Here is an 11454-nt window from a genome sequence, read left to right on the forward strand (position 1 = left end):
GACCAATGGGAATCAGTTTGTTCCACTGTAAATCCATTTGGAGGAGTCATGTACAGCTGAGTCACTGAAGCAGTAACAGGTGGGCCATGATTACCCAAGCTATTGAGTCACTGTTTATAAAAATGCAGGACGATGCAGATGCAGTGATAATCTTTGACATGGAGATAGTCCAATATCCAATGCAATTCCCTTATCATTAAGTTCAGACTGACTCCTGTGTTTGCTCTGCACTTACAGAGAAGCAGCTAAAGGCAAACAGAAGGCCAGGGAGGGTGTCAGGCACCACCCTGCCCTGCCTTCTGCCTGTACTTACCAAGATCACGTTTTTAAAATGTTACATACAGGCTGGCACTACTCAGTGGGTTACACCCTGTCTCTGCTCTTTGTCAATTCCCATGAATGATTTCATAACCAAGAAGACATATATATGTAATCTCTTTGTAGAAGGACAGAGCACTGACAGCTGTGAAACAGGCCAGATTGTCCCAGCACCATGAAGATAGCAGGGGTTCTCTTGCTCCTCACTCTGGCAGCTTTCTGCTTATCAAGTATGTAACTTTTGTTGCTCCCTGGCAAGCTGTAGAAACGGCAGGTGCCACAATGTGTGGTGCTTTATACAATTTTGTTCATCCAGACAAGATTCTAGGCAGAGAGAAAAGGGACCTTTTGATCTAGGGAGTTCCTTTCTCTGGGCTGATGCAGGGGCTTGATCTTTTTCTATTCAAATGTAAAAAATGATGAAGCCTGGCTAAGTGTTAGCATTTAAATGCTTCAGGGGAGCTGCATTGATTAGTAGGATGGTAATTACTGGTGGCTGGGCTAAAAGAAAAGCAAACCAAGTGAACTCTTCCTTGGTCACACCAGACAGCAAGCAGTATCTAACCATGTTTAATGGGTTTGAGTAGTAGGAACCTAGTCTTTGTGGTGATGTAGATTGGGATGAGTCCAGTAATCTGTTTAAGAGTAGTTAAGGCAGCATGACTTTATGGTGGTATCTTTTACATGATGTTAGTTTCCCTGGTTAGTGATAGATTCAGTATGGGAGAGGGAGAAGAGAAGCATGGGGGTGCACAAGCTGTAATGTGGTGTAATACGGAGCTAGTCAGGAAATGGATAGTACATCCTGCAGGAGTTCCTTTGGGGTGAGATTTTGATATGTTCTGAGTTGGGCCAACAATGACGTTACTACGGGTGTGAGAAATGGGCCATATTCGATTTGGATTCAGCCCAAATTGGGGACAGGGATTCGATTCATTGATTCGGATCACTGTCCCCAGTTCGACTTGGCCGAATCTAAATCTGAAGATTCAATGCTAATTCAGAGAATCAGAGATTTGGCCATAGACACAGTTTTAAATGTTTTTTCTACATACCTTCAGGTACCAGGTATGTCTTGTGAATGCTGCAATGCTGGGGCAGATGGAGCATCCCACAGGAGCCTGGGGGGCGGGGGGGAGGGGGCGTGCTCAGCAGCAAACCCAGAAGTGGACTGGAACTACTTCCGGTCCACTTCCGGGTCCACTGCCAAGCACACCACAGCCGCCCCCACTCCCCGGTGCCCCCTGGCTCAGCAATCACCACAAGGGGACCCTGGGTGCCTCCCCAGACCCAGGAGGCACCAGTCACCGAGGTGGGGGCATGCAGGGGGCATGCAGGGGGAGCCCCCGCACACTCCCCAGTGGACCTGGAAATGCTTCCAGTCCACTTACGGGTCTGCTGCCAAGCACGCTGGGGACCCCCCACGCTCCTGTAGGTTGCTCCATCTGCCCCAGCATCTCAGCATTCACGAGCCTCCTGCTACCTCGAGGTACGTAGAAAAAACATTTAAAGCTGTGTCTATATCCGAATCACCAAATCTTTCCAAATCTCTCTGAATGGATTCGGAGAGATTAAAGGGTCTCCTGATTTGATTCAGATTTGAAGATTTGGCCACCGAATCAAGCCAAATCTTCACCAAATCGAATCAGGGACCAAAGCTTTACACAGCCCTAGAACTTACTACCGCTGTTTTGCAGAATAAACATTTAAAACAAAAATCAATTTGGAAACAGTGAAGCAACCTTCTCTTGTCCTTTCATTTCAAGATTATAGTATGTTACATTGCAAAAGCTAAACATAATGACAATGTCAAAACAAAACAAGACATTCAAGACAAAATTACCCCATTTCTGTTCTGAATAGTTCTGAAATTTCCCTATTGAACAGTTTATTGAAATCAGCATGTCCACAATAAATATTTCAGGTTCAGTGAATCAGAATTTTTGGATAGAGAACTGTTTCAGGAAAAAAGTTTGATCTGCTCTGGTGTCTCTGTTTTTCGCAGTTTATCTTGAACCTATATGCCTTTCAATTAGATTGCAAGATCTTTGGGGCAGGCAGGTACAAGAACACATTTGGCAACAGCCAGTTCAGATCAGGAATGCATGTATCTACATTTTATTAGAAGTGGTGGAACCTGATCCAGTTCCAGAATGATGTAAACATCAATGTAGTTTTGGTGAACTTGGTGATATATAAGAGAATGAAACATCTGACACAAGGCCTGTGCATTATTTATACTACTCACTTCCCTTCTTTGATTTTAACTGATCACAGGCTGTGTTAATAAAGAAAATTTCAGTAGAAACTGTTGTTGTTTGTACATTTTGGGACATACTCCACTCAACCAGGAACATCATAATTTGTGGACATTGCGTACAGAGCACTTTGGTGTCTCTTACTCTTTGAAAGTCAAGGCTATTACAGAAGAGATCATACAGCAAACAGAACTCTAAAAAAAAAAATAAATTAGTATGTCATCAAAATGTGGAAGTGCCTTATACAAATACTAGCTGATTTCCTTCTGTGAAGTGTAATTACTGCTGCTATCTATTATTTATACTGAAAAATTCTGCCATCATTTACTTAAAAGTTTGTGAGGAGGATTATAGATGATCCTTGTGCACCAAGCTGCCCAGTATGTCGAACTACTCCTGGCTGTGTTTGATCATTGTATCTATGATTTTGTTTCAGGTGCTACCTGTGAAACTGGGAAAGAGGTGAGTCATTGTTCTTCAGTTCTATTGGGGGAAGGCAGGAATGAGCCCCAGAAATAAATGTATCCCTCAGCAACAAAACACTGCTTACATATGAATAGAGACAGATCCTTCGGTAACATGAGGGATGAGTCAAAGTGCAGGATCACAGGGAGTCACGTGTGCTGCCTCCAACAATCGTATGATTGTACCCAATCGATTATACCTCAACATGCAGGTTAATGCACCACAAACTAGTAAGAGTCCAGACAGCTCCAGCACAGTCTCTTAGTCCCAAACTGGCCACCTTCCCTCTTACAGCAGTGCTGATCCTGCAGTCTTGCTGCCCTGGCTCTGCCTCCATAATCCCTCTGTTGATGGAGAGCCCCCTACCAAGCTACATTGCTTTCTTAGCTGAAGTGCAATAGTTTCTCAGGTCATGCTGCATTTGTTTGGCTACTTCCACTGGCAGCAGCATCCATCAGTACTTTACAATGGTTTTTAGGTACAGAGATACACCTCTCTACCACCCTAGTGCCAGCCAAATGGGCCAGAATCAATTAGATGTCCTATAACCAGTCCCTTGTCCAAACTCTGGACATTCCTCTCCTCTCTTTAACCAGGAATGAGCCAGCAGGAGAAATCTCAGGCTACAATTTCTTCCCAGGTCCTAATTAATTACAGCTCAGGAAGATCGTTTAAAAGGGACATGGTGAGGGGGGATGAAGATGGACACACAAACACATCATCATAGGGTTGGAAGGAACCCAAGCATCATATTGTCCACATTCCCACCCTGAATGAATGTAAAATGTGCTATTCCTATACTAACCCAGGCATGGGCAGATCTAGGTTTTTTTAAAAGAGGGGTACAGATGCTAAGATGCATCACCATATATAAAACAACATACATTTTTCTCTAGTTAAAAATAAACCAGGAGCTTTACAATATGCAAGGGGCCTAGGGCTAAATTAGTCAATGTAAGACCAAAGCAAAAACAAATATATCTTTATTGGAATGAGGTAAAAATAGCCTGCAATGTGGTGAAATAGGAGCTGTGTTACTAGGAGCAGCTAACAGACCATAGAATTGCAGAAGAAAGGGTAGCTTGAGAGAGGGTCATTAACACCTGTGGAATGAAAAGTTTAGGAGGAATCAGGTAGATGATAATGAGCCATGAATTCAATTGACTCCCTAAGTGCTGCCTGAATAGAAATATTGCTTCCACTGCCAGGCAGTCCCCTTTGGGTGGACCAGAAAAGCAGGGGTACTGGTCCCCGTCCCCTACCTCTCCCTTCAGATCTGCCACCGATCCCAGGCAAAGCCATATCTGGATCTAGTTCTAGATCCAGATCTAGGTTTAGATCCAGAACCATTTTGAGTGAAATCCTGGCAGGACTGCAGTCAACGGCAAACCTCCCACTGACTTCCCTGGACTCAGGATTTCACCTTTTACCTTACTTGCTAAATAGGATCTTTCATCATCATAGGGGAGTCCTTGATAAACAGAACATAGGGCCCTGATCAGTAAGGTAATTAATCACATGGCTGGTAGTTCAGGTCAGAGAAAGGTAGGTGGTTTAATATCTGTTGTGCTATCCACAGTTTGGTATAGCATTCCACAGTTAACATCGTACTCAGGTAGATTTGAACTGAGATGTTTCAGTCAAGAATCTTTATCGTTAGTAGCTAAAAGCTGTACAATAACTGAAAGATGCCTACCACCATATTTAACCACAGAATTTGTCCTCTCTCAATTCCAAGTTGGGAGGTTCTGCTGTCAGAGATAAGAGAAGGTAATTTATAGGCACTCTGGAAACCAAAGTCTCCCAGAATGCCTTACAATAAAGAAGAACTCACAATGACACCTGATAGTATAGTTTTTCATACAAACCTTTGTGAAATATTTTCCAGTTTCTTTGCCCTGGAAACCCTTTCAAGCATGCCTCAGGTAACCACACAATGTTAGCCCTATTAGCATTGACAATATTAACCCAGAGATTTCGAACAGAAATCCAGTGTTAAAAACAGTTTGACCTGTTATGGTCTTTTTGTGTTCTTTGCAACAGAAGAATCATTCTATTATTTTTCTGTACTCAAGAAACAAGTGAACACTAAGAGTTGGCATTTTCTGAGGGGTGCTTTGAGTTGAACAGCAGGTGCCTTGAGTCTAACAAGAAGTGTCTTGATTCTAAAAAGGTTGAGAACCACTGCCTTAGCAGAGCTACTGCCCTCTCTGTGGCCATCCTTTCCATACAAGCTAGCTCAGAGAGCTGGCAGAGTCCATAGAGAAGTCATATACCTGGCTCTGTTGATCTCAGATATTCCTTGTCAGTGGAAAAGAATGGTGTGTTGTTTCCATAGTTTTAATTGTTCCTTGTTCGATAGGTAGCAGTAAAACAGTCAGCTGATATAAAAAGTTTAACTCCACTGATTTTCTGACTTACATCAGTTGAATATCTGGTCCAGAAAGCTGACAAGTTCATTGCCATCGTACTCATAAAGGAGAGGAATGAAGGGGTTTAAAATGAAATGATGTAACTGTGTTTGCAGGTTGACTGCAGTGAGTATCAGCCTCTTGGGAGAAGCCAACCTGTCTACTGCGTAAGGGTCTATGACCCCTGTTGTGGCTCTGATGGCAAAACCTATAGCAACAAGTGTTCCTTCTGTAAAGCAGTCTTGTAAGTACAGAAAGTAGTAACTATGTTCTCTGTGGACAAACTTTCCACCCCTGAGCTCTATTGCCCAGGGGACAGTTCTGGCACAAAGGCAACTCCCCCCCCCACACCCAAAGGTGTGACCTTCCCAACCCCAGAGGGTGCGACCTTCCTATCCCCAGGGGTGCAAACCTGGGCAAACAGCCTGCTGAGCACATAGACAGGTTGCAGGGTATGGACGGGCCCAGGAGTGGGGTCAGGGGGAGGTGGGGGAGGAAACAAGGTAGGGGGCTGGATCAGGTCCCCATGAGCTGGGGCTTCCTTCCCAGGGAAGCGGCAGTTGCTTTCCCAAAAGTGCCTTCCCTCACTGCTCCCACCTCCCAGCCACCCCAGGAAGTATGACCAGCACACCCCACAACCCAATCCCAAATCCCAATTTAGTAAAACGTGAGACCTTCTTTAGTCTTTATTCCTTTTTAATTTTTTTTTAAATTTCTCTTTATGTTATCCTTCAGTGCAGGCATGGCTGGTGAACTCATACTGGTGGGGTGGGTGGAGCGGCACACAGGAGCCAGGGGGAAGAGGAGTTTTGCAGCCGGCCAGGAGCAGCATGGGGTTTGCAGCTGGCCAGGAGCAGGGGGCTTTGCCGCCTCCTCACTCCCAGCTTGAGCGCTCAGCCCCCCCACACTGCCCTGCTCCCAGCCAGCTAGAAACCCCACCCCGCTCCCAGTCGGCTGCAAGCCTCCCCGCTCCCATGTGCCTCTCCACCAATCTGAGTTCACCAGCCACGCTTGCTTCAGTGGATGACTTCTTTCATTTCCCCACCCTTTCCCCACCCCATTTCTTTTCCACCTCCCACTTCATTACCCAGCTCCATCCTAATAACTCTCACCCTCCCAGCTTTATGTTCCTGCCCCCACCCCGCAACCCACCTCTCACATACCCCCACCTTAGCAGCCCTGTTGTGGCAATTCAAAGCTGTAGCTCCTAGTCAGGCCCCTGCTCACCAGGCCTCTAATGGCAAATCACAGCTGTTCGGATGGAGGACAGTCAGAGAAGGTTTTTAGCCTTAAGATGTGACTGCTCCAAACTTGAGCTAGCACTAACACCCGTCATTCGAGCAGCAAAAAGTGTAACATGTAACAAGGCCCTAGGTGTGAGGCAAGTAGATTGGGTAGCCCATGCAGTAACCGAATCTATGCTCAGAACTGTAACCACAGTTTCCATATTTAGTTAAAATACAGTTTGTTACTTTAATTTTCCTGTAATTGAATGTTCTGAATTCACGTAGAAACTTTGGAGCAAAATGCTGCAAAAAGAAGGCTGTTTTTCAACATTTCTGGCACATCACAGAAAGAGAACCTTTTCTTGTAAAATTTCCCATCCAGTTTTTCAGACCCTAGAAGTTTTGATAGTCAGCATAAACATCCTTATTACAATCTTTGAAGGGAAAAGTATTAGCTCTGAATGTTGATTTGATAGAAAATTGCAAATTCGCATAGCATTTCCTATCAGCAAGTGGTGTTAGTCTGGGATTTAAGTTAGGATTACCATCCATTCGGGTTTTCCCAGACATGTCCTCTTTTTCAGCCTCCTGTCCTCATGTCTGGGCAGGTTTTTAAAATGTGAGCAAATGTCTGGGGTTTTGCTTTGCCTTTGCTTTCCTGGGAACTAGAAGCTTGGCTGCTTGAGGCTGGGAGCAGCAGGCAAGGTGATTGGCTGTCAGGGGTCATGTGCTCTGTGCACTGGCCCAGGCAGGTAGGAGACAGTGTGTGTGTGTGTGTGTGTGTGTGTGTATAAGCATGCATGCAGGATCTGCATGGACATCAGGGCTGGGGGGCTGTGGGTCGGGAGTGAGGGGGACCAGCAGGGCAGGGGGCTTAGGAGTGAGGAGCGGAGGCAAGGCACGGGCATATCACTGCCCCCACCTCTGGCCCTCTCCCCCACAGGTGTCCTCTTTTTTGATACTGGAAATATGGTAACCTTATTCAGTGAAATTATAATCTGGAACATGAAGTTACTGTCTCTAATTATTCCTCTGACCTTCCCTTTTCTTGCAGGCAAAGTGAAGGAAAGCTTCGTCTGAAACAAGCTGGTGCTTGTTGAATGAATCTGCAATACCACCGAGTGCTGAACTCCCCATTATGCTATTACACTGGATAAGATCACTGAATCACATCATAGCATTTTTGCTATTATTTTCATCTGTCCTTTGTCAGCATTAGTGCAAAAGGTGGAAACTAGGTGAAGACCCTCCTCTCTTTGTCATCAGCTGCTGCTTCCAGCTGTTCTGTTGTTTTAAGATCAACTGCTCTGGCCTCTGTACTAAAGAATCTTCTTAAGGTTTCTCACAGGACCTTTGTTTCCTCACACTTGTTGTTTCACAGTTGATGGCTTTATAAGGAAGTCTGTGGGTTGGCTTCTGGAGTACAAATCTCTTCAGCACTTCCTTTGGTTTGTGGTAGAGCCAGGCTGCCAATTGGTGATTTCTTACATTTCCTTGTGATTAAGTCTTTCCGTCTAATACCCAGAATCTCTGGGAGGCACATGGCTTGAAAGCAGCTAATTTCCTGCCTAATATTTTGGTTGCTCTTCAGCTCTCTCAGCTCTCACAGCTGCATATTAACTCCAAGACGGAGAATTCTACAGAACAAAAGGTCAAATATCAATAACATGTACTAACTGATCCTGTTTATTATAAACTATAATGCCCTCTACCGACATTATGTATTCCATACATTTTTGCTAAGAGAAAATGATGCAAACAAAAAACAATGGACAAAACATGAGCATGGAGGCTGCTGTCTGTACATGAGCATGCTCTGATGTGCTGGAATTCCAGTTTGTTGGATTTTTAAAAAAATCCAAATTCTTTGATTAAAAACTACCAAAATCCACGTTTTTCTGCAATTAAAATGAACTGCCACTATGTACTAGTATCAGTTGAGCACAATGTGCTATTGAAATATTTACATTTTTAAAACAATTTGGAAGTCTACCAGTGCCTCAATCACTGTAATAAAATAAATTCTAAATACCTACAAATTTTGGCATTTGATTTTGGGATTTTTTATCATGGAAAATCAGAGCATCCCCTGTCCCCTTTGCTCACCAGGATGCGGGGCCAGGTGTGGTTGTCCCCCCACTGCTTTGTGGCACTGAGCAGCCCTGATATGCTGGCGCTATCCCCATGTCATTGCCCCTTACTCCTCGTCCACAGCCCCCCAGCAGTTCTGGTGCCCCTCATTCCCTACCCACAGCCTCCTGGGCCTGCTGGTGCCTCTCATTTCCCATCCACAGCCCCCCCCACTCTGCCCCCCCAGTTCTGGCAGTGCCCCTCACTCCTGACCCATAACCTTCTGGCACTGCTGGTGCCCCTCATACCCTTATACCCTACCCATGCCCCCCAAGCCCTGCCAGAAGGGGCCCCCCAGCTGCTAGGCCTATGGAGCCAAGGACCAAGGTCCACAGCCCCCTGCCCCCCCCCCCCCCCCGGAAGCACTGGCGGCACTTCTGGTTTTTCCAGTGGCACTCCTGGGCTCAGCAATCCGCCACTCACCCCCCCCTGTGGGCAATCAGCCGCTGGTGTCCGCCACAAAGCCAGGAGGCACCAGTCACCCATGTCCCAGATGATCTACCAGCAGCTCTGTCCCAATCCCTACCCAGGCCCTGAGGCTGTGCTTTCTCACCCCAGCATAAGCTCCATGCATCCTCCTGGCTGGGCAGTGCCTCCAAACTCCCTGCCAAAGTCCCTCCCTCCCTCCCTCACTATGGGAGTGCCTCAACTCCCTCCACCCCCACTCTCAACTTACCTGCAGAGAGCTGCTCTTCATGCTGCCTGGCTACCACATGTACATTTGCACACACACCTGCATATAATGCCCCCTACCTGATCGCCTTCCTCCCACTCCCCTCAGCCCCTTGCAGGCTGGAACTCTTTCTCCTTAGAGAGAATCCACTTTTTTCTCCTTAAAATGAGAAAAATCATGTTTTGCGGCATTTTTCCACGGGGAATGGAAAACCTGGATCCCTGGTGATTGGAAACTGATTTATGTCTGTAACAGAACAGAAGTTTGGCACACAAAACCAGTTTATATCGGTAGCAGAACAGAAGTTCTGCACATATAGACTTGTTTAAAAATGGCAGAACTTGGTCTGAGAATTGCCCCCCTCCCACCACCACAGAAGGGCAAATGTGTGTTTTGTTCACCACTGATCTAAACTATGCCACTTACAGAAAACCATGTAATCGAGATCAATTTTGCCTTTGGCTTTTTGAATGTCTGTACTTAGCCAAAATGATTATTCACCTCTGGAAAATGTTAGCTTTTTATCAAAAATTTGACAACTGGAAATTTTCCAGTTCTCAGGAGGCTTTTTTGTAATAAAACCGACTCTGACCAATTAAACTGATTTTTTTTAAATTATTTTTGCATATGAAGATTACTGTTTGATAGAAGGACCATTCTTCATCCAAAAAAGTTGAGCAGAAAACTTATAAGCAGTTCTCAAGACCAATTATCAAAACAAACTGTGTAATGCCAATAACATGTAGTAATTGTCCCCCTTTACTGGAGAGTGCTGTACTACCTCATAACCTCTGTTTCACAGAATATTACAGTACCCAAACAAAAAAACCCCCAAAACTATAACAATGACTATCTTCAACAGCAGCACTGCAGGAAATCCTTATGAAAGGTCTAAACATCAGAGAGCACTTTGCCCTGGATGTTGTCCAGAGCTGTCTGACTTAGTGGATTAAGCAGGGCATATATTCAAAATCTTAGGAGATCTCCATGGAAGGGGTTCTCTGTGGGAAACTCTAAAGGCGATGAAAGCCTCAATTCTTCTGGCAAGTTTGCTGCAGACAACAGAGTAGATAAATGCTTTATCTTATGTTTCTGCACCCATCCCATTCTTAGATGAAGCATTCTCATTAGAGTGGCCAGCTACCACTCTCCCTCATCAATACCAGCATGAGCACAGTACTTAAAATGTGCTGACTTTACATAGCTACCTTTCTATGAAGTGGGCTCTCTAGTTACACTAACCCCTTACTTTATGGTGGATCTGAAGGTCTTTGTCTCTTGTTGCCTGGCGTAAAGTCAGTTTGGTCAGATAGATCCCATTACAAATAAGGAACATTTGGGCCACTCCTGTCTTTCTTTATAGAGATCCTGAAGACATTTAACTGTTCCCTGAGAAATTTCCAAACCCCTAATACTTGAGACTGCATCAAACTATTGAAGCTTTTCAAACCTGGAACTTACCAGTCTGCACAAAACCCAGTAGCCACTGGCATAACCAAGTGGGGGAGACAGGGGCAACTGCCCTAGGCACTAACTTGAGGGGGCTGGGAGGGCAAAAAAGGAATAGCTGCTGCCATCACCTGGGCATTTGCATTTGCAATTGCTGTGGCAACTAGAAGTCACCACTTCTGCTTTGCACCAGATGCCCAACCATGGCCCTACATTGCTGTATGCAACTCATAAAACCAAGAAAAACTGTTGCCAGAAAACTGTATGACAGGGGTCACTAATCCAGCACTAGTAGCAGGACAAATTAAAACAGCTCAACCCCAAGGTATGGTTGGGGGCTGGACAGAACACCAACCCCTCACTGAAGTGAATGTGCTGACCTGATGCTGGAGCAAGACTTCCAATTATACAACAGGCTGACCTGCTACTCCAGCTTTCCCCAACACTGTCCCTGCAGAGCCCTCCCTGCTTTCTCAGCACTCTGCTTGACCCTTCAGCACATAGATAGGCCCAGCTTGCTTCCC

General features: G+C 45.3%; 1 protein-coding gene across 1 annotated transcript; it reads left to right on the forward strand.

The window, feature by feature from the left end:
* The first annotated feature begins 470 nt into the window (after positions 1-470).
* On the forward strand, positions 471-8717 carry LOC106737420 (serine protease inhibitor Kazal-type 6). Its single transcript, XM_014597538.3, has 4 exons — positions 471-548; positions 3013-3038; positions 5569-5696; positions 7733-8717. The coding sequence occupies exons 1-4, from the start codon at positions 494-496 to the stop codon at positions 7776-7778; spliced, it is 255 nt and encodes an 84-aa protein (XP_014453024.1). The 5' UTR covers positions 471-493; the 3' UTR covers positions 7779-8717.
* Positions 8718-11454: the final 2737 nt, after the last annotated feature.

The sequence above is a fragment of the Alligator mississippiensis genome, chromosome 9, assembly GCF_030867095.1.
Source record: "Alligator mississippiensis isolate rAllMis1 chromosome 9, rAllMis1, whole genome shotgun sequence".
Lineage (NCBI taxonomy): Eukaryota > Metazoa > Chordata > Crocodylia > Alligatoridae > Alligator > Alligator mississippiensis.

Excerpts from the sequence above, each read along its gene's own strand:
- LOC106737420 (XM_014597538.3), top strand. The coding sequence starts at position 494 with ATGAAGATAGCAGGGGTTCTCTTGCTCCTCACTCTGGCAGCTTTCTGC. Across the intron at positions 3,039-5,568 it reads CCTGTGAAACTGGGAAAGAG|GTTGACTGCAGTGAGTATCA; the intron begins GTGAGTCATTGT and ends CTGTGTTTGCAG. Across the intron at positions 5,697-7,732 it reads TCCTTCTGTAAAGCAGTCTT|GCAAAGTGAAGGAAAGCTTC; the intron begins GTAAGTACAGAA and ends CTTTTCTTGCAG.